Genomic DNA, 24,064 nt, shown 5'->3' with positions numbered 1-24,064 from the left:
GGAGGAAGACCATAGTGGAATTTCTTAGTATTTGCCAACTAAATTATCTAATCTAAGTTCTATATTTCATACCTGTAAATTTTTTCTGATACATCATCATTAAAACGAACAGTCTTTTTGTGTTCCGTCCCAGACTCTTCTTCCTCAGGAATGCAAATATCAGACCCAGCAGACTGGCCCACAATGTCTAATGATGATGACCATGAATAGTCATCAACACTGGATTCGGACAAACTGCGAGACACCCGTCCTGGATGTTTAAGGATACCTTTCCTTGGACTTAAGTTCTGTGAATAAAATAAATTAACGTTCTCAGAAAGCTGACAAACTTTGTAAAGGTTTTTAAAAAATTCTTTCAACTGTGTTCCACAGTAATAAGTATTATAGCAACAGAAAGGAAAAATGACTTCACTTATACCTATAAGAGTACCTGAAGTAACAGTTTTGCCTTCAGTGCTATTTCTCTAGCTTGTTATCTGCAACGTCATCATCATTAACTATTTGACATCTATACATAGATATTTTCATCAAACCCTCTTTCATCAATCTTCCATCTGTTTACATTTCAAGCTATATTTCTTTCAATACACAGATATGTATTTGCTGCTGTCTAGCTGCCCCCATCCTTCTGAAACTATGGATGTCCTCCACTGCATGCTAGTGCATAGGACAAACATTGTGTGTGTTTCCCATCAGTGCTCAAGGAAAAAGGATATTCTTCACATCTGATTAGCATAGCTTTAGCAAGGAGTAAACATGAACAGTCACAAGACAAAGAGGATGAGAAGCTGTTAATCCAGGGCATTTCTCATGTACATGGCCAGATTTAATCTAAATTTGGCATAATCCTATGAAAGTAATCATCCAGCCACCTACAAAGACATGTGCTCTTCTCAGCTTGGTAAAAGAAGGCCTGTGTTTATGGAAAGATGGGGTATACAGAACACTGTATCAATGAAACAAAGCAAACATTGGCCATACAACATGCGTAACACACAAAAGGTACGTGTGGAATGTGATCACCATACTCAACTTTCCCAGCCCAGTAAGTCAGCCATATGTGAGCGTTTCTCCAGAATTATTTCTTGGATTATTCCATCACAAAAATCTTGGACACAACAATTTACTACTGGGATTTAATTATTTAGGTATCTGTTGAGATACATTTGACTGAAGATATTAATTGTGATGGCAGCTTTCAACTGAATAAAGTGTGGGACCGGGCATTTCTTTAATTTCTTGACAAAAACAAAATTTCACACCTATTAAACAATAGCAAATTTTAAATATGCTGGCCCATGATTTGATAGAGGCATGCATCCAATAAAACTGTCATATATACAGCTGTGTGCTTCAAATGGAGCAATATTCAGCAAAAGGCTCTATGTTCAACAGAGGGCATTCATGCAGCCAAGACCTACGCGTATGTGCCACTGTTCCAATTTCTGGTGCAAACTTAGCCACAAGCACAAGCACTCTCCAGTGCAAAACTCAAGATGGCTGCCTGCTTGTCAGCTGAAATATTTTTGCAAGAAGTCAACATCACACAGCTGCAATCCTGAAACCTCACAAAACACTATGTAATTGTTTTATTATTTTATTCATGGTTATAATTTTCAGCAACAGCAGCATATATTTTTCAGAAGAATATACAGTCATCAGTTGCAAATATATATTGTATTACGGTTTACAGGTTTCGACAAATTAATTTGTCATCTCCAGAAGCCTACAAAATTGGAGATATTATAAATCTTTAGATCTTAGCTATGCATTTATATGAAGTATAAGAAATATATTACAGAAACTTACTTGGTATTGTTCTATCGGTTGTCAATGTCTTCTTCATAGAAGCATAATGCTGTGATATGAGCAGAAATGTATGTACTGTACGTGATTATTGTTGATGAGAAAACTGTTGTGGGTACTGCTGAGCTAAACAGATGCAAACAAGCTATGACAGGTTGCAAGGTTAATGAGCTTATCACAAACAGCAGTCATAAAAAGAAAAATAGCTCTCTTTTTGCAGTGTAGTGCATTAATAAGAAGCTCAATGAACAAAATGCTGTCATAATAAAGTCAGATAAAGCCAATTCTTCAGTTATCTTGTATTATTGACTATCTAAATAAAACATTAGAATTCTTTTCTGATAACAGAACTGATACCATTAGCAAAGACTCCAGTACTAACTTCACTAAACAGTTTAAAGAGACTTTTGATTCCAGTAACTCCCTCTTCCCTCCCAAAGACCATGCTAGATTACTAAGCATGAATCCTAAGACATCAGCTTTATGTTGCAAATTAAGATTAATAAAAGTAATTGCCCTATTTGTCCAATTGTTAATGGAATTGGTAGTCCTGGATATTTCCTTTCCAGGAACTTACTAGTTCTTCAAGAAATAATAGACATATACAACATCTTTCTCTGTGAAAAATAAAACAGATATGATTAACTCTCTAAAATGTGTCATGTTTTCCCCTGCCCATATACTTGCACCTTTTGATATTATAAATCTCTACACTAACATTCCCACACATGAAACCATCCATATTATTGAAGACAATTTCACTAAATACAAGAAAGTGAATTCAAATGAAAGTAAAGAACCTATAAGAGTTTTGAGAATCATTCTTAAATACAACTACTTCAGTTTCAATGGTCATCTATATCAAAAATATGAAGGCTTTGCTATGAGAAACTGCCTTACTGGATTTCTATATGAAATGTTCATTAATAATTTTGAAATAACTTTTTTAATTCCCACCAATATCATTTCTATCTACAGACAATATGTTGATGATACCATCATTGTATTAAAAGAATATGTGAAGGACATCATATCACTTAGTTAGTCACTGAACTGCTTCCACCCAAAATTTAAATTTATGTATGAAATATGAAATCAGCATAATGAACTGAGTTTTCTGAACCTGAAACTATGTTTAGTGGATGCTGAAATTAGGTAACCCACCACAACAGATAACCTCATTCATGCCTCTTCTTGTCACCCTTTTAAGCACAAATTGGCATTCTTTCATACTATGCTGCATTATCGAGGTGTCCCTAACGCCTTCTATTATTGCTACAAAATTTAATAAAGTATATAGCGGTCAAAACTGGATATCAATCAAACCTTTTCCAATAATGTTATAGCAATAAAACCAAAAAGAAAATAAATTCCTCTACACTCAATAGAAGTGGTCTTACTGCTAAGAAATACACTACAATCCCATTTCTAGGTAACAACTCATATCATAGACCTAATTTATTTACAAAATAGGACATCACTGTGTCCTTTACCACCAAAATGCCACCAAGCTGCTGTTTCTACATAATGAGAAACATCCAACTGACAAATTTCTCAAATCTGGAGTATATAAAATACAATGTAATATACACACGAGTCTTTAGTAATATACATATGAGTCTTTATATAGGGCTGACAGGGAGGGCATTAAAGGCCTGTTTTTGTGAGCACGGACTCAACAAAGACAGTGAGAATTCACATACATCAACTTTTGGAGAACAATTCAGATTAGAGTCACACACTATTCTTCCTCCATCCCTGCTTTACATGGAAATTTTGCATATAGTTGACAAGGTCTACAAAATGATCCTTTTAGAAGAATTTAATATATATAAATATTCCTGTCTATTGTTAAAAGATTTGTTGCATGATCAACTAGCATTAAAAGCAAGACACTATTTTGACTGCAAATCAGCTGTTACAACATGCGAAAATTAGCCTATTCCTTTTATGTATTGGAACTGTGTTCCAAATGTATTGTATATAACTTCCTTATATACCTTGGTTATATTTTTTATATGCTCTTGTATATGTCCCTTGCTGCTAGCACAATAGCTTGATGTATATACAGATGTAATTAAATTACTACAAACTGTCAGTCTGTGTTTACAATCATCACGTAAAATACATATATTTCTGAACATATCATAGCATTATGTTTCTAAGAAGAAGAGAGTGACATCTGCTAAACCAATACTAAGTAGGTTTCTGTAATACACTTCTTACTTCACTTAAATTTACAGCCAAGGTTTAAAGATCTGTAATATCCAAGCAATGGAAAATCCATGATGGAATAATGAGAGCGTTAAGGAAATGAGACGTTGCTACTCACCACACTACAGGGATGTCAAGTCGCAGATACACACAACAAAAAAACTGTCAAATTGACTGGTTTTTTGTTGTGCGTATCTGTGACTCAACATCTCCTCTATAAAAACAATCGAAAATCTAGGATTGAATGTAACAATATATCAATCTCTTCTAAATGATTTATAATATCCCTAATGTTGTAGGCTTCTGCAGATGACAAACCAATTTGTCAAAACATGTAATAAAAATATACTTGCAACTGAAAACTGAATTTCAATCTCAAAAATATTTCACAGATACTTAGTCCTATCTGATGATGATTTGTGACTTTCTGTGATGGAGCCCCTAAGATGATCAGACAGTCACATTATACAAAAGAGGGACATAAAAAATGTACTTGCTTCTAAGAGACAGGGCCACAGTATTTTCTGTGAATGGTGATGCACTGACAACACTTATGTATTCCTTTCACATCAGGTAAACAAAGATCTCGTATCTTTTGAATAAGCTCAAAACTAATGCTTGATTATATTATATTCAGCCAGATCAAAGATGCTGATGTTTATGGGATTGACAAATATGAATGTCGGGGGAAAATCATTGACACAGTACACCGCAGACTATAAAAGGAGAGGGATAAAATGGGTTGAATGCAGAGAATAGTTTCTGGAAATTATTCGGAACTTGGTGTTGTGAAAACAGTGTTCCGGGAAGATATTCATATGAACTTAAATCTCAATCCTGTCAAGTCCGCTAATGTTTTATCTTTTACAATAAAGTACAAAATCAGCAGCTTTTTATGCTTGTCACTACAAATTCACTTCTCACTGAATGTGCTTTGAAAATTTAGTGAAGTCTTCTGTTACAGAAATCTATTGGCAATATCAATAACATGAATAGTGACACTGACATATTTGCTACTGCAAATGACTTTTTTTCCACTTGACTATTGATTGACAAAAAGGTTTTCTCAAGACAGTTAATGAGCCCAGAATGGTTGCTCTACATGATGAGGCCCACATTTTGTTTATAAAGTTTATCAGTAAAAATACAGAAATTGCAATAAAATAAAGAGTGTGAGCTCATTTATGAATTCTCCAATTTCTACCATAATGTATATTTTATGTCCAAGGACATAATTTTTTTGATTATGTTACCAGTTAATTCTAGATGAATGTTTGTGAACAACCAGAAATATCTGAACTATCTTGTGGTACATGGGTCAGTGAAATCAATATTTTTTCTGCTTTTGCTTTCAAAATATGTTACATGGTAATAACACTACCACACAAGATTATGGACTGAATCACAGACAGGTACAATGAGAGAGAACACCACAAATATTTTCAGCTTTCGAACCAAGTCTTCTTTCAGAAGTAGAAAACACATTCACACAACAATTCACATTCACATGGCCACTGCCTTCTGTGCTAAGGCTTAACTGCAACTGCATCTGGCACAAGCAGCAGTCCAGCTGGGTTGGGTAGTGAAGGTATGAATGAGGCATGGGGCACGGAAGGGGATGGTTGGCAGGGTTGGGGTGGGGAAAGATGGTGGTGCTGCCTGTGGGAGCATGCAGGGATGTGGTGGGGACAGATGCAGCATTGAGATGCAGTGCAGTGTTTCTTAACGACATAATATTTGTAGTTACACAGTCAAGTACTTTTGATTTCTTTGGTAGATCACGGCTGTTAAGCAGTTTGAAGGTATTTCGATCGTCATATCACCAGTAATTAGATAATTACAAACTCTAAACCACAGACTAGTTACAATGTTTACTTCGAAAAAATATTTAAAACCTATTTATACTCAATTCCTTTTTTTAGTTAAAAATACATGTACATTTATCAACTGCAGATACCCAGGTCATAAGGGCCACTACACATTATGTAAAAAGTTTTTAAACCACTTACATATCACACACGCATGCATCCCAACTTCACATGGGTAGCACGAAGTATCTATGGCCAGATGATTTGTCTAGTGTAGCAGTTATGAATTATACAGAATAACTGAAACCTGGTTTTATTTTAAAAATTTTGCATTCAGTAATAACACTTTTATTGTATTTTTTAAATCTGCATACCTTACTTAGGTTCACAAAGTAATGTCATTGAGATGACGTCCTTCTTACCGGACACAAATCTGGATCCTCTCCTGAAAGTTATGCACAGTTCTGGCTGGCTCTGAGCACTATGGGACTCAACTTCTGAGGTCATTAGTCCCCTAGAACTTAGAACTAGTTAATAAACCTAACTAACCTAAGGACATCACACACATCCATGCCCGAGGCAGGATTCGAACCTGCGACCGTAGCGGTCTCGCGGTTCCAGACTACAGCGCCTAGAACCGCACGGCCACTTCAGCCAGCTATGCACAGTTCTCTCCAACATTTCATTCAGTATAGCTTCAGTTTCCTGATGATAGAAATCTTGAGGTAATTAATTGTGCGGAGTTTGTTCATGTACTCTCTTCGTTTCAAGTAGGACCACAAAAAGTAGTCACAGACTGATTGATTGCTTGGGTGAAAGGGGGGGGGGCGGCAAGGGACATCACCATGTCGTGAAATGACATGTTCTGGGAATATGTGTCAAACTACTTCCACAGATGCTCTCACTGTCTTATGTGTGGCACCATTCTGTTTGAACCACATTTCTGTCATATTCATTCAACATCTTTCTAGTTCTAGATAATGGAAGTTATTTAACATTTCGCTGGTGTCACAGTAGCTGTGGTTCCTCCTCCTTAAAAAAAAAAAAAAAAAAGAATATATATATAGGGTCCAACATTCCCTGCCTTAAGATATGGCACCACACTGTTACTTTTGAGCTGTGGAGAGGTTTTCTGTGTTCTTCATGGGGCTCTGCAACGTCTAGTAATAACAGTTCGGGTACATTAACATACACCCATCCAGATGAAAATAGACTTCATCACTCATGGACATTAGGACACATGCATCTTCCATAAGAACAGTGTCCATTATGCCACAAACCTATCTGCGTTGCACAAAATCCATTTCACTTAGCTGCTACACAATCATTAATTTGCATAGGTGAAATTTGAGATCATTGCACAAGAAGCAAATGACGTGACTCATCCAGTGATACAGCCTGTTGCCTATTGGAGCGTTTCAGACTAGCAAGAACTGCCATTCTCGCTCTGTCTGTTTTCCAGAATTAATCCAAACTGAACAGGGAAGACCAGGTGGTTTCTCTTACACTACAGATCCAGTTGTTCTAAATGTTGCAACCTATCAGAGTATAGTGTTTTAAAATGATAATTAAATCAAGACCCTGAGCTGCCAACAGGCATTGATATACATAAACGGGGACAGTTGAAAATATGCGCCCCGACTGGGACTCGAACCCGGGATCTCCTGCTTACATGGCAGACGCTCTATCCACCTGAGCCACCGACAGCACAGAGGATAGTGCGCCTGCAGGGATTTATCCCTTGCACGCTCCCCGTGAGACCCATATTCCCAACTTAATGTCCACACACTACATTTGTAGTGCCCCTGCCCATTACACTCATTACTCGCGGCAGACAATCTTACCGAGTCCCGTAAGAGTTCGGGCAATGCATGTGCATTCGCACAGAAGAAGGAAGTCAATGGCCAGTTAGCCTTAACTATATGAAGATGGTATCTGTTCTTTCAGACATGCTGCGGTGACCATGCAGCTCTCTAGAATCAAATGATAATTAAATCAAGACCCTAAGCTGCCGACAGTAGAGATGGGCAAAACTGTTCTTTTCAGAGATTGGATCAGAACTGTTCACTCCCTGAAATGAATTAGCTCTTTTTCATGACTCACCACTCATTTACAATAGATAATAAATGGAAGGGACATTGTCCTTTAAACTTGGTTTATTCCAGTACTACACCTGTATTTTGATCTTATTTGATCCTATTTTTAAGTAACACAGATAATGAGTAAGAATTTTGTATTGTTTATTGAAATTTCCACGATATGACAAAGTTTTTGATTATTGATTTATTTTGCACTATCGTGGTTTTTTGGGTGATCGGAAAATGTTGTAACTTGAGATTTACATTAACAATATATTTGGCTATAATGTATTAAAATTTCATTAACCTCATACAAATTCATCGCAAGCCATATATTTTTAAAGGGAACGTTTCCTTCCGAAGACGCCTAAAATCGCAAAATCCGTACCAGAATAAGAAAAAAAAATATAAATTTGACTGTAAAACGAAAGTGCTGCATATAGCCTTACACAGAATAAAACAAGGAAAATATTGGTGTATCACATTTTGCGATACGTTTATCGGTTCGCTCGTAATTAAAGCGTAAATTCGAGTTCCATAATAATCCTATAGTAAGAGGAGTCATCAGGAACCTAATCTAATCAGTTTAAACAAATAAAAACAATTGATGTATACATAACATAATAATGTAATATACATAGCGGTATTACTACGAAGAACAATATCCAGTAGGGACGAACTCCGATGCAGAGGCGCTGAGTCGAGCGGGTCGAGCCGCGAGCTGTATTACTGCGTGAGCTGAGACCGCAGAGACCAGAGTGACACCTGAGTCGCTTTGCTCAACGCTCTGGCTAGAGTCGAGACGGTGGGGTGAGCGTTGAGCGGGCGAGTTCCGAGGGTGGGGGGAGCGGTGAACTCACCCGCTCCGAAACAAATCGTCCGTTCCCTTGCGAGCAGGTTGTTGCAAGTAGTTCCTATGTTATCCGCTAGGTGGCTCTCTGTCCTGTTGCTCGCATCAACTGCCCAGAGGGCAGGACGTGCGACTGAAACGATCGCCGACAGAGTGCGATGCGAAGTTAAGCTGCGCCAGACACTGCGCGCGGCAGACGACGCACATGGACGGCACGGCATATGTGAAACGGAGGATGCTAAGTTCACCGGACTTGGATACGATGTGACGTCATTATGACGTATACACGCTACATCGAAAACGATAGAAACCGCATATCGACTATTCGACTTTTGTGAAATTTCGAGAGGTTGTGACAGGGTAGTGCTGTGCTCTGTGCCATTCGTTTAAATGTGTTTTGCGTTCCTTGCGTTTAAATCGTGTATTGTACTATGTTTGTGTCCTGTGCGTTGTTTTTCGTTTGCTCGTCTCTAATTATGTGTTCAGCATTCGAGAGACTAATGAGAAAAAGCTGAAAGAGTTCAGCATCGATGACGGCGGGCAATTACGTGGTTATTGTGAATCTCAAGCAGAAATTGATGTACTTCTGACCCAGCTGAAGTGCGTCGGTTATTCGTACTCGGTGAGGAGAAGCACTCAGCAGCCAAAATCTTTAGATGCGTCAAGACACTAACCTTTGGTTAAGATTTCATTGAGAAATCCATTTCCCCTCGTATTTCATCTCCGGTCGACGATTTTTATTCAACAATGCCTCATATTTTTCTTTTTAAGTTCGAAATTCAATCATTCTACACACCAGTCATTACTGGACACTAAGGTACCTGTCTCTGCGGTCCGAGTGTAAAATTACTTGGAATTATGGTTGATAAAAGACTATCTTGGGATGGACATATAAATTACTTAGCTAACAAACTTGCACGAGTTCTCTTTCAGCTATATAAATTAAGAAAAAAAAGTCAGCAAGAGTATGCTGCTACAATCTAATATGTACTGACAAGACCAATTGTATGAAACCATACTAAAATATTGATAATAAAGAAATATTATTTTCGGCGTAAGCGCTCAATACAGCAATCACACAACTAATCTGGTCGCGACATAAGAAGACTTCACTTTTTTACGAAACGTGTTGTCCATGGTGTTTTCAAGGCCACGGTCAGGAATATTTCTATTAATATCCAGCTCTTTTACTTTTATTTTGGCGAAATACATATACGCTGCCACACTGAGCTGTTATCAAAATCGCACGTGTCAAAACAAACCACTAGCTGACGACAGTTTAGAATCTCGAACGTTCGTTAAAAGTCGATAGATGTGTTAATCGACTAAAGCGTATATACGTCATAATGACGTCACATCATATCCAGGTTGGGTGAACTTAGCATCCTCCTATGTGAAACACAAAATCCAATGGGGCACTGCACAATGCAGGCAGCCAAGGTAGAAGCAGGACAGAGGCCGGCGCTGGCTGTGTTGTGTGGCGTGCACTGTGCTCTGACCAGCAGAGGCGCTGCTGATATGCTCCGTCTCTCTCTCTCTCTCTCTCTCTCTCTCTCTCTCTCTCTCTCTCTCTCTCTGCCGTGGGAAACGTTTGGAGCTACCGTTCTTTTTTTCTGAATCACTGATTGTTCACTCCTTTGAAAGATTCAACTCTATGAATTAGTTCAAGAGCGCATCCCCCATCTCTAGCCGACAGGCGTTGATATACATCCGTCTGAAAGAACAGTCTTCATATAGTGGCCGGCCAAGGCTAAGTTTAAGAGATTAATATGATTTAAAAATGTGTATGCTGAACGGTGATCAGAAATTCTTTAGGAATTTAATCAAATGAAAAGATACGATGAGCAGATAAGATTTACTACTCATATGGACTAATGTCTATAAACCCAATAAAACAGCATACACCTAGACAAGGTTTGGACCACGCAAGATTCAATTGCAATGCATATTCTTACCAAGTGCGTGTCTCAGACAGTCAAAAAATGACCAAATCGTGCTGCCTTTCAGATGTAGTGCAATCATTACAGAAGGAGTGTAAGTAAGAAACTATGCCTCCCTGCAAATTTGAATGTTAGAAAAATGCATCAGACAAAAAAGATTACCTAACACATCTCATCAGTATTACAGAAATTTATTCAATTCACAGTTCAATACAAAATTTGGTTTTCCTAGATGCGATACCCTCATTTCAAGTAGAAATGCAAGTCATCACCCAGAGATGGAAGAGCACTACAAATGAAGAACCACAACTGAAACTTCAAAGATGACAAATACTGCTGAGGACAGAAAATGATGTACACAAGACCAAAGCAGACACATTCTACAGATGAAAGAAAGCCACAAAAATTACGAGTATGAAACAGAAAGATCCATGGATTTCCAGAAAATATCAATATGCCAATTATCTCTGTATTCATTTAACATTCTAGTTCTGTCTAATAGTGACTCTGTTTTGTTATAATGAGACCACTGGAGGGGTAGGATATGATAAAGTTGCATTGATGTTGCACCACATTATATTCACAAAGTTGGCACCAGATATTAAGTGTTGTTGTGCTTCGAGAATTTCCACGTAAATTCTAGAACCACTTGGCCTTCTACTGTCACGACCTCACGATATTTTAAATAGAGTCTGAGAAAGACGAATCCGACCTACTGTGCATTGCATGTTTGTGTGTGCAGGTCTAAAAACAGTCAAAAGCAAAATGTGGACGCGGCGGCCGAACGGCAGCCAGCAGGTACCTGTTGTACAATCCATAGAGTTTCAGTGTATGTGTAGAGAAGAGCCTGTGCTATTCTTTGCTGGTTTAGTGATTATGATGATTGTTAAGGACAAATGAAGAAATGAGATTAGACTGTTAAGTAAGTCACGCATTGGACTTGCTAGAAGCAAGACATGTTCATAAATTATGTGGTTGTTAAACCAACGAGTTTAATGCCAGACAAATTGATTGACTTGCAAATTTTTTAAATATTTATGTGAGAAATGGTGAATTTGTGCTTTGTGAAAGTTGACACATACCAAGAATAAACTAAAGGTATTCTGCGAGTATCCACTTATTTCATGAGTAGAGAGAGAGAGAGAGAGAGAGAGAGAGAGAGAGAGAGAGAGAGAGAGAGAGTGAGTCTGATAAATTCTGTTAACCAGCAGTATTCTTTGGAGAAGAAGTTTTTGGAAATCGACATAGCCAGCAATCCAGAGAAGAATATCACAGTGCTTACCAAGTAAGTCAACTGAGGTGAGAGAGGTGTGAATTTTGCAATCCAACTTCACAATGATTCTTGTCGTCTAAAGCGTTAGAGTGTCTGGACACATTCTGTAATGCACGTGGCATGGAGAATAAAAATTATACTATTATAAGAGTCTTACATTATGTTGTAAACAACACAAGAAGATTGAACTCAGTTACAGTAATGTTTCCCCTTGGAGGACACACTTATATGGAACGTGACCACAACATGGCCTTCCTAACAATAAGACACCTGCTGAAATTCCTGACCATCGGCTGAGCCATTTTTCTGCAGTTAGAGTGAAACCTTCTTGTTTTGACATTATTGGATTAGATCAAGTGCTTCTAGGATCTTGGGCTCATTTGCTGTCACCTCTGCACAAGAAGTGGTGTCCTTTTGCCATTCAACCAGTGAACGAGCTTTTGTTACAATAAGAGATGGGACCTCTTGTTCAATTCCAAAGGTCTTATAATGACAGATTTCACTAACAAAGCAAACTCTGTGGCCCATGTCCCCATGAAGCTGAGGATACAACCAGTGAGCTAAATTCTGGAGAATTCTGCCTTCCAGATTATTTATACAAAAATGAAATGGTTACTTTAATTTCACACTCTTAAAATAAAACAAAATATATGGCATCATGGTTTTAATACTAATCTTTCATTACAAAAAAATCATTTTGGGCTGCTATGAAAGAAATAATATCCTTTACACTCTGCTGCAAATCTCACTGCACTCTCACTTGAAAAGTTTAGGGACCTCCAACACTAGATGAAGTTTTGTGGCCCAGCAGTGAGGGATTTCTACATGAAACGGTCATTTTTTGAGACTACAAGCAAAAAGCAAGAGACAGAAAAAAGCAGAGTATTTGGTCCAGGAGTGAGAACTAAAGACATTGCCATAAATGTATTATATCAGTGTAAAATGCCTGACATTCATAACTGTTTCCAATAATAGCGTGTACTAACAACTGAAAATTATACATAATGATCATAACTCCAAAATAAAAATTATGAAATGTATTAACTTTTTTTTTAGTTATCAATAATCATCCGACTGGTTTGATGCAGCCCACCACGAATATCTCTCCTGTGCCAACCTCTTCATATCAGTGTAGCACTTGCAACCAATGTCCTCAATTACTTGCTGGATGTATTCCAATCTCTGTCTTCCTCTGCAGTTTTTGCCCTCTACAGCTCCTCCTAGTACCATGGAAATTATTTCCTGATGTCTTAACAGGTGTCCTAGCATCCTGTCCCTTCTCCTTGTCACTGTTTTCCACATATTTCTTTCCTCTTCGATTCTGCACAGAACCTCCTCATTCCCTACCTAATCAGTCCACCTAATTTTCAACATTCGTCTGTAGCACCACATCTCAAATGCTTTGATTCTATTCTGTTCTGGTTTTCCCACAGTCCCTGTTTCACTACCATAAAATGCTGTAGCCCCTAATATACGTTCTCAGAAATTTCTTCCTCAAATTAAGGACCATGTTTGACATTAGTAGACTTCTCTTGGACAGGAATGCCCTTTTTGCCAGTACTAGACTGCTTTTGAGGTCCTCATTGCTCCGTCATTGTTATTTTGCTGCATAGGTGGCAGAATTCCTTAACTTCATCTACTCCCTGTTCTCATTACATTTGTCTTCCTTCTGTTTACCCTCAATATACTGTCACGTAGAACAAGGTGTAATTAGATGAATGATAAACACTAACTTCACTTAACAAAGGTTTATTCAGCAATTGCACATACAAGAGTGTGGAGCAAACTGCCTCCAGCCAGAACACAGTATATATATACAGCTACATAACATTCCAGTACAATGATTCTTGACATTTGTGGATACTTCTAGAATGTACTCAAACCGAATATAGAAATTAAAATTGTACAGTCCAGGTGAGTTTTGAACTCACGACCCTCCATGTGACAGTTTAGTATCATAATCACTACACCACGGAGCTACTCAGCTTCTTCTGCGACATTGATCCTTCCTTAAGTGAACAGCGTCTTGGTGTTACGTCCTCCTAGTCCGGGAATGAGTCATTGTTCCCGCATACTCCGACTCCTGATGACCGATTCTCGTCCTGGTGGTGATCTTTTTAGAACTTCTTTTGCCGCTACACTTTTTGTCACCTTTCCGCTTGTTGCCTGTCATTGGAGCTTCGAATTTACCATGGGTTGCAGGATCCTTATAGGGCTTCATTCAAAGGACGTGGACCGTATCTCTGATCTTTCATCGTCTTGTGTCAGGGTCGAAATCTTCAACTTCATAAGTAATATCAAACAACTGTCTTACAAACTTATAAGGTCCAAAGTAGTGCCTGAGGAGGTTCTCAGAGAGACCAACCTTCCGAACAGGAGTGAAGATCCAGATGAGGTCACCAGGCTGGTAGACAACAGGGCAGTGGCTCGAGTCATACCTTCAGTGATCGTTTTCTTGAGCCTGCAGCGTGTAGAGTTGAGTTAACAGCCGAGCTTCCTCAGCTCTGGTTAACACTGGCTGATGTTGTTGTCCACGTCATCAGGATGTAACGGAAACACAGTGTCCATCGTTGTCGTCGCCTCACGCCCATGCACCAGGAAAAATGGTGTAAATCCTGGGGTGTCTTGTCTGGTGGTGTTGTACGCAAACATCGTGAAAGGTAGCACCTCATCCCAGTTGCTCTGCTCATCATTGACGAACAGTGATAGCATGTTGGCCAAGATCTTATTAAGGCGTTCAGTAAGCCCGTTGGTTTGCTGATGGTAGGCAGTCGTCATGTGATGAGTAATGTTGCTCCGACGGTTTCTCTCTGTCACAGGATTCGATTGAGAAACTTTCCCTTGATACGTAATTAATGACCTGGCGGCAGCGCGTTTTAGTACAATGTCTTCCATGATGAATTTGGCTACCTCGGATGCTTCGGCTGTTTTTACGGCTTTTGTAATGGCATAGTGTGTCAGATAATCAGTGCAAACAATAATCTATCTATTGCCACTAGCAGACGTTGGAAATCGCCCAAGGAGGTCAATCCCAACATGCTGGAAAGGCGCTTCAGCTGGTGGAATTGGTATGAGTCGGCCAGGTGGTTTCTGAGAAACTGCCTTTCTCCTCTGGCACTCTCGACAGTGCGGCACACAGTGACAGACACTCCTAAATAAACCTGGCCAGAAAAATCTCTTGCAGATTCTATCATAGATCTTAATAAATCCTAAATGTCTGGCCTCAGGTGTGTCATGGAATTTCCTAAGCGCATGCGTTTAGGAATCACTGGTAGCCACCTCTTTCCAAACGGATCAAAGTTTTTCTTGCAAAGTAATCCATTAACTACCTTAAATTGTCCTCTCACATCCTCTGACCGATTTAAGGCAAGCATAATTTGATATATATGGTGTCCTCCCTCTGCTCAGCAGAGACACCCTGGAGTGCAGCGAGACAGTCACTATCTTCATCAAAGTCTTGATGGTCTTGCACAAGGTTTCTTGAATGAAAGTCGGCATCTTTGCGTTTTCTTCCATTTTTGTACAGTATGGTAATGTCAGACTCTTGAAGATGTAGTGCCCACCTGGCGAATCATCCTGTTAGATCCTTAAGACCTGTCGACCAAAAAAGCGAATGATGGTCTGTAACAACTGTAAATGGCCTTTCATAGAGATACTGTCGAAATCTGCACATGGCCCAGATCACAGCAAGACATTCTCTTTCTGTATTTGAGTAGTTTCTCTCGGCTTTTGTAAGTGTCCTAGAAGCATAGGCTAATAACCTTCTCTTTTACATCGGAAATTTGCACCAAAACAGCACTGATCCCATACCCCCTGGCATCTGTATGTAGTTCTGTAGGTGCTCTCTCATCATACAGACCAAGTACAGGGTCAGTCGTCAGAGCTTTTTGCAACACATCAAACAAATCTAGTTGAGCACCACCCCAGATAAATTTTGCATCAGCTTTTAACAACTCTCGGAGTGGCCTGGCTTGGATACAAAAGTCTTTGATAAAACGACGGTAATAAGAACATAATCCGAGGACGCTTCTCACATCTCTAATACTTTCAGGAATAGGAAATTCTGTTATAGATCTCACCTTTTCTGGGTCTGGCCTCACACCATCGTCAACCAGGTGCCAAAGTATTTTGATTTATTTTGCTCCAAAGAGACACTTTCTTGGATTAAGTTTCAGTCGACCTTGTTGGAGACACTTAAGAACGGCCCTCAGTCTCTTTATGTGTTCATCAAATGTCTCTGAGAACACTATAGAGTCATCTAAATAACAAAGACACATCGTCCACTTCAGGTGCCTTAGAAGATTATCCATCAAAAGTTGCTGGCGCATTACACAAAGCAAACGGCATTACCTTAAACTCATACAGGCCCTCAGGAGTGATGAATGCAGTTTTCTCATGATAAGCCTCATCTACTTCGATTTGCCAGTATCCCGAGTACATGTCCACGGTTGAGAAAAACTTAGCCCCCTTCTGACAATCTAGTGAATTGTCAATTTGTCGAAGAGGGTAAACGTCCTTTTTAGTTATCTTATTAAGCTTCCTGTAATTAACACAAAAGCACCAACTGCCATCCTTCTTCCTGATGAGGAGCACTGGTGACGAGCATGGGCTCTGCGAAGGCCGAATGATGTCATTCTTCATCATTTTCTCTACCTCATAACGAATTATTCAATGTTCCGTTGCTGACACAGTATGCTCTCTGGCTTATTGGTTGATGGTCTCCAGTGCTAATCTGGTGCTTCACCATCGATTTGTCTAATTTGCTCTTCACCTGTGGATTCAAACATTCAGAGAACTCTTGAAGAATGGCAACTAGCTTCTTCTGTTGTTCCTTAGTGATATCTGATGATAGTCAAGCTAGAAGATATTGTCTCATAGTGATAGCACTAATTTCACCCACAGAGTTGGCACAAGAGGTTTCTATGACACTCAGCTGTTGTTCAATTAACGGCTCAGCGTTTGCTATGCACATGAACCTTGTAAGGATCTACGGTTCTCAGCGAAAGTTAACTATCCATAATTGACCAAGTCTGTTCTTAAATGAGACGGCAGAGTCTGGGATGACAAAGTTATTCTTCAGTGGTATGCTCCTCTTGCATTCCACTACAAGATCCATGGGTTGATGCATGGCATGACACGTGACAGTTACCTTTTTAGCGCCGACTGTAGGAATGATCACTTCATCCAGCACACACAGTCTCCACACACTTGAATGCGCATCTTCCTGTCCACAGTATCTCAACTCGTCTAGCATAATCTTCGAGCGACCACAATCTATAATTGCCTGAGAAGCTTTCAAAAAGTCCCATCCAAGAATGATGTCATGACTACACTCTTGTAAGACGATGAATTCTAAGGGCTGTGTATGGCCACTTATACCCACACGAATGGTACATCTTCCTGTAGGTTTTACATATTTGCCATCAGCCACCTTCAGCAGAGATGTTTTGCTGTCGACAGATATGGTTTTCTGCAACTGGCGACGGTACTTCTCCGAAATGACAATATGATGCTCCAGAGTCCACAAGAGCTTGGGCTGGTCAGCCATCCATGAGGATATCAACATAGTTTCCTATTGTTTTTGTAGTGATCGACGGCGGAGGTGGCCTCACTTCCAAGGAAGGTCGCACCCTTTAGTTTTCCAGGTTGCAACGGCTAGGTGATCGGCTGGAGCTTCTAAACAGTGATGGAGACCTTGATTGGCATGTTGGGCAGCATCGTCTTCACCGGCTAGCTTGCGGCGATGGTGACCTACGTCACCCTTCATCCACATCATCTTGTTCATCTTCACCGTCCCAGAGTTGGCATCGGCTAAGATCGGTCTGCTGCCTTCCGGTGTGGGCATCATAAAATATCTACCACCTTTCTTGACAATAGTGCACCACATGTCCCTGTCGTCCACAGTGGAAACATACTGGTTGGTTATCCTGGGTCCTTCAGACATCAGTCTTCCTTGGTGTCCAAACAAGTTCCTCATGTGCCATTGTAGGAATGTAACTTCGCCTGGGTCTCGACTTTTTCACCATTTTAAAGGGAAGTGAAGGACGAAAGATTGGGTTCAATGTCTGTCCTGCTTCCTCCCTTATGACTTTTTGAAGCATCTCAGTTTTTTGCTTGCTGTGCAATCCAAGTGCCTTCTGAACTTCCTCTCTCACTATCTGACAAAGAACACTTGTGAAATCAGTTGCTTTCTTCATCACAGACATTGATATGACATTTGGAAGCCATTCAAACTTCTTGTGTGTAATTCCTTTTTGATGCATTGTCTCGATATACTGGCACCATTTTATGAAGTCATCTGCTGTCGAAACCTCCTACAGGAGTAGGGCTTGATACATGTCCTCAGCAACACCCTTCATGAGATGTGCAACCGTATCTTCCTTCTTCATTCTAGGATCCACTATTTTACACAGTTCCAAGACGTCTTGAATGTAGAATGCTGTAATCTCTCCTGGACACTGTGTCCTGCACTCTAATTTATCTTCAGCCGTGCACTTCTGTCTTTGTGTGTCACCGAAATACTTGCGCAGTTCCGCCTGGAATACTTCCCAGCTTGTGACCTCCTTCTTGTTGTTCTCATACCATTGCTTGCCAGTGCTCTCCAAGTAGAGAAATACGTTAGCCAAACACATGGTGTCATCCCATTTGTTAAATTTGGCTATACGCTTATATACCTTCAGCCACTTGTTTGGATCTTGGCCATCGTCACCAGAGAACCCGGAAGGATGTCTCATGTGGTAGCACAGAGTTGCTGTCATCATAACGTCTTCTTCTTCTGTCTCCGGTAGATTGCAATCTGCTGAATATGGCCCGAACTTGGGTTTCTCGCAACATAAACGGCGGCTCTGTCGTGGCCTGACAGGAGCCACTGTGTCGTCGATAATGTGCACTGTCACACGTTCCAATACCCAGCGTCTCCACCAGAATAATGTCACATAGAAGAAGGTGTAATTAGATGAATGACGAACACTAACTTCACTTAACAAAGATTTATTCAGCACTTGCACGTACAAGAGTGCGGAACAAACTGCCTCTGGTCAGAACACAGTATATATACAGCTACAGAACATTCCAGTACAATGATTCTTGACATTTGTGGATACTTCTAGAATGTACTCAAACTGAATATAGAAATTAAAATTGTACAGTCCAGGTGAGTTTTGAACTCACCACACTCCATGCAACAGTTTAGTATCATAACCACTACACCACGGTGCTACTCAGCTTCTTCTGTAACAATATATTCTGTACTCATTAGACCGTTCATTCCATTCAGCAGATTGTGTAATTCTTCTTTATTTTCACCCAGGATAGCAAATCCTTTCACCTAGAATTTTAATTCCACTCCTGAGCATTTCTTTAATTTCCATCATTGCTTCTTTGATGTACGGACTGAACAGTAGGGGCGAAAGACTACACCACTGTCTTATACCCTTTTTAACCCAAGCATTTGATTCTTGGTCATCCATTCTTATTAGTTCCTCTTGGTTCTTGTGCATATTCTATATTACTCATCTCTCCCTACAGCTTACTACTATTTTTCTCAGAATTTCGAGCTTCTTACACCATTTTACATTGTCGAACGCTTTTCAGGCTCTATTAATCCCTATGAATGTGTCGATTTTTCTTTAGTCTTGCTTCCATTATCAGCCACAATGTTTGCCTTTACCTATCCTAAATTTGGAAAATATTTCAAGTAGATTTCCCGACCATGTTATAGTTCTGGATGGAGATTTTAATTTTCCGGATATAGACTGGGAGACTCAAACGTTTATAATGGGTGGCAGGGACAAAGAATCCAGTGAAAGTATTTTAAGTGCATTATCTGAAAACTACCTTGAGCAGCTAAACAGAGAACCGACTCGTGGCGATAACATATTAGACCTTCTGGTGACAAACAGATCCGAACTATTTGAAACAGTTAACACAGAACAGGGAATCAGTGATCATAAAGCGGTTACTGCATCGATGATTTCAGCCGTAAATAGAAATATTAAAAAAGGTAGGAAGATTTTTCTGTTTAGCAAAAGTGACTTAAAAGCAGATTTCAGAGTACTTGACGGCTCAACACAAAAGTTTTGTCTCAAGTACAGATAGTGTTGAGGATCAGTGGACAAAGTTCAAAACCATCATACAATATGCATTAGATGAGTATGTGCCAAGCAAGATCATGAGACATGGAAAAGAGCCACCGTGGTACAACAACCAAGTTAGGTTCAAAATGGTTCAAATGGCTCTGAGCACTATGGGACTTAACATCTGTGGTCATCAGTCCCCTAGAACTTAGAACTACTTAAACCTAACTAACCTAAGGACGTCACACACATCCATGCCCGAGGCAGGATTCGAACCTGCGACCATAGCAGTCACGCGGTTCCGGACTGCGCGCCTAGAACCGCTAGACCACCGTGGCCAGCCCCGAGTTAGGAAACTGCTGTGGATGCAAAGGGAACTTCACAGCAAACATAAACATAGCCAAAGCCTTGCAGACAAACAAAAATTACGCGAAGCAAAATGTAGTGTAAGGAGGGCTATGCGAGAGGCATTCAATGAATTCGAAAGTAAAGTTCTATGTACTGACTTGGCAGAAAATCCTAATAAATTTTGGTCTTATGTCTAAGCGGTAGGTGGATCAAAACAAGATGTCCAGACACTCTGTGACCAAAATGGTACTGAAACACAGGATGACAGAGTAAAGGCCAAAATACTAAATGTCTTTTTCCAAAGCTGTTTCACAGAGGAAGATTGCAATGTAGTTCCTTCTCTAGATTGTCGCACAGATGACAAAATGGTAGATATCGAAATAGATGACACAGGGATATAAAAACAATTAAAATTGCTCAAAAGAGGAAAGGCCGCTGGACCTGATGGGTTACCAGTTCGATTTTACACAGAGTACACGAAGGAACTTGCCCCCCTTCTTGCAGCAGTGTCCTGTAGGTCTCTAGAAGAGCGTAGCATTCCAATGGATTGGAAAAGGACACAGGTCATCCCCGTTTTCAAGAAGGGACGTTGAACAGATGTGCAGAGCTATAGACCTATATCTCTAATGTCGATCAGTTGTAGAATTTTGGAACACGTATTATGTTCGAGTATAATGACTTCTGGAGACTAGAAATCTACTCTGTAGGAATCAGCACGGGTTTTGAAAAAGACGATCGTGTGAAACCCAACTCGCGCTATTTGTCCACAAGACTTAGAGGGCCATAGACGCGGGTTCCCAGGTAGATGCCGTGTTTCTTGACTTATGCAAGGCATTCGATACAGTTCCCCACAGTCGTTTAATGAACAAAGTAAGAGCATATGGACTATCAGACCAATTGTGTGATTGGATTGAAGAGTTCCTAGATAACAGAATGCAGCATGTCATTCTCAATGGAGAGAAGTCTTCCGAAATAAGAGTGATTTCAGGTGTGCCGCAAGGGAGTGTCGTAGGACCATTGCTATTCACAATATACATAAATGACCTTGTGGATAACATTGGAAGTTCACTGAGGCTTTTTGCAGATGATGCTGTGGTATATCAAGAGGTTGTAACAATGGAAAATTGTACTGAAATGCAGGAGGATCTGCAACAAATTGACACATGGTGCAGGGAATGGCAATTGAATCTCAATGTAGACAAGTGTAATGTGCTGCGAATACGTAAAAAGAAAGATCTTTTATCATTTAGCAACAATATAGCAGGTCAGCAACTGGAAGCAGTTAATTCCATAAATTATCTGGGAGTAGACATTAGGAGTGATCTAAAATGGAATGACCATATAAAATTAATTGTCGGTAAAGCAGATGGCAGACTGAGATTTATTGTAAGAATCCTAAGGAAATGCAGTCCGAAAACAAAGGAAGTAGGTTACAGAACAGTTGTTCGTCCACTGCTTGAATACTGCTCACCGCTGTGGGATCCGTACCAGATAAGGTTTGATAAAAGAGATAGAGAAGATCCAATGAAGAGCAGTGCACTTCGTTACATGATCATTTTAGTAATCGTGAAAACGTTACGGATATGATAGATAAACTCCAGAGGAAGACTCTCCAGGAGAGACACTCAGTAGCTCAGTATGGGCTTTTGTTGAAGTTTCGAGAACATACCTTCACCGAGGAGTCAAGCAGTACCATATTTACTCGAATCTAAGCCGCACTTTTTTTCCGGTTTCTGTAATCCAAAAAACCGTCTGCGGCTTAGAATCGAGTGCAAAGCAAGCGGAAGTTCTGAAAAATGTTGGTAGGTGCCGCCACAACTAACTTCTGCCGTCGAATATATGTAGCGCTACACAAGCATGCTTTGTGGGCACCAAAACCTTTTTTTTTTCTCCGCCCCAAGTTTCGACCACTGCATTTTCATACATTATCCAACGAAGTAAATACAAATTCCATATTGTTCATCTTCGAATGTAGCAGAATTTCAATGTACTACGAAAATCTGACTGGCAAGACTGTTAGGGGTGTTTGTCAATATGGCCAACTCTATGTTCCGAGTTTTTTCCTGCCTGTGAGAAGAGATGGTTGCTAATAGGAACCTGATGACATGTGAATCACATGCAGTATTCTCTTCACCATAAGAATAATACGAATATAAACATTTTGCCATGTATTCTTTCGTGTTTGCTGCTATCTCATTTAAATCCTGTCTGCCTAATAAACTATGAAACTAGAGTGAGACAACAGCAAACGCGGAAGAATATACGTATCGTGTCATGTTTATTTTCGTATTATTCTTATGCCTAATAGTGATATAGTCAGAAATGAAGCACGGCAACTGACTAGATTTTAAATGTAAGATGACTAATTTCTGTGCAGAATTTGATGTACTAAAGAAGCGGCCGCAAAGATTTTCAAACGGAGAAAAAATTGCGCCTAACTCTCGTTCAGAACATGTTCTATCATACGTAGTCTATTATTTGGTTCTTGTTGATCATTATCAAAGAAAGCAGCAGTGTAAGGTACAACAAATAGCAGTCTCTTGCCATTGTTTCGCTAATGAGACGATTCCTCTTTTTTTTTTTAAGCGGCGGTAGTGAGCACAAAAGCAAGTCATGCCGCGAGCGGCGACAGGCCGTACACACGCACTATCAGAATGCAACAAACAATGCACGACACAGTACAGTAATGCATTTTCAGCTTAGAGTGACGTAAACACCTATAACAAAAAAAACGGCACTTATCAGATCAAAGCAAAATAAACAATCGATTCAAACCAGACGAAGCACGTGAAAAAGGAAGGGTACCCGTATAAATACGGACGGAGCGCCTGACGCATAGCAATGGCTACCTGGTAAAGCTTAACTGCTAAGCTTACGACTCGAACCAAACTACTGTAGCTGTATCGTCTTTCATTCGACCTAAATTGTGTCTCATATTACAATGGACCAACTTTGTTTAGATTTGGAGGTGCGGCCTAAAACTTTTCTCTCCCCTTGAATTTCGAGTCTCAAATTTCGGGTGCGGCTTAGATTCGGGAAATATTTTTCTCCTTTATTTCAAGTCTCATTTTTCAGGTGCGGCTTAGATTCGAGTAAATATGGTATACTGCTCCCTCCTACGTATATCTCACAAAGAGACCACAAGGATAAAATCAGAGAGATTAGAGCCCACACAGAAGCATACCGACAATCTTTCTCTCCACGAACAATACGAGACTGGAATAGAAGGGAGAACCGATAGAGGTACCAAAGTACCCTCCGCCACACACCGTCAGGTGGCTTGTGGAGTATGGATTTAGATGTAGATGTAGAAGCCAAACTGATCGTCACTAACACACACTCAATTTTCTTTTCCATTCTTCTGTATATCATTCTTGTCAGCAACTTGAATCTATGAGCTGTTAAGCTAATTGTGTGACAATTCTCGGACTTGTCTACTCTTGGAGTCTTTGGCAATTGTGCGGATGATATTTTGAAGTCAGGTGGTATGTGACCAGACTCATACGTTCTACTCACCAACATGAATAGTCATTTTGTTGCCATTTCCCCCAATGATTTTAGGAATTCTGATGGAATGTTATCTATCCCTTTTGCCTTATCTGCTCTTAAGTCCTCGAAAGCTCTCTTAAATTCTGATTCTAATACTGGATCCCCTCTCTCTTCAAAATCGAC

At 39.8% G+C, this 24,064-nt stretch overlaps 1 protein-coding gene across 1 annotated transcript in view; it reads right to left on the bottom strand.

The window, feature by feature from the left end:
- The window catches only part of LOC124604653 (protein kintoun), a 98,971-nt gene that overhangs the window by 29,485 nt on the left and 45,422 nt on the right, over positions 1-24,064 (bottom strand). Inside the window, exon 3 of the mRNA XM_047136497.1 lies at positions 73-287. Coding sequence (XP_046992453.1) covers positions 73-287 — 215 coding nt within the window. The remainder of the gene's footprint in view (positions 1-72; positions 288-24,064) is intronic.

Source organism: Schistocerca americana, chromosome 1 (assembly GCF_021461395.2).
Source record: "Schistocerca americana isolate TAMUIC-IGC-003095 chromosome 1, iqSchAmer2.1, whole genome shotgun sequence".
Classification (NCBI taxonomy): Eukaryota; Metazoa; Arthropoda; class Insecta; order Orthoptera; family Acrididae; genus Schistocerca; species Schistocerca americana.
This window is presented reverse-complemented; position numbering and strand designations above follow the sequence as displayed.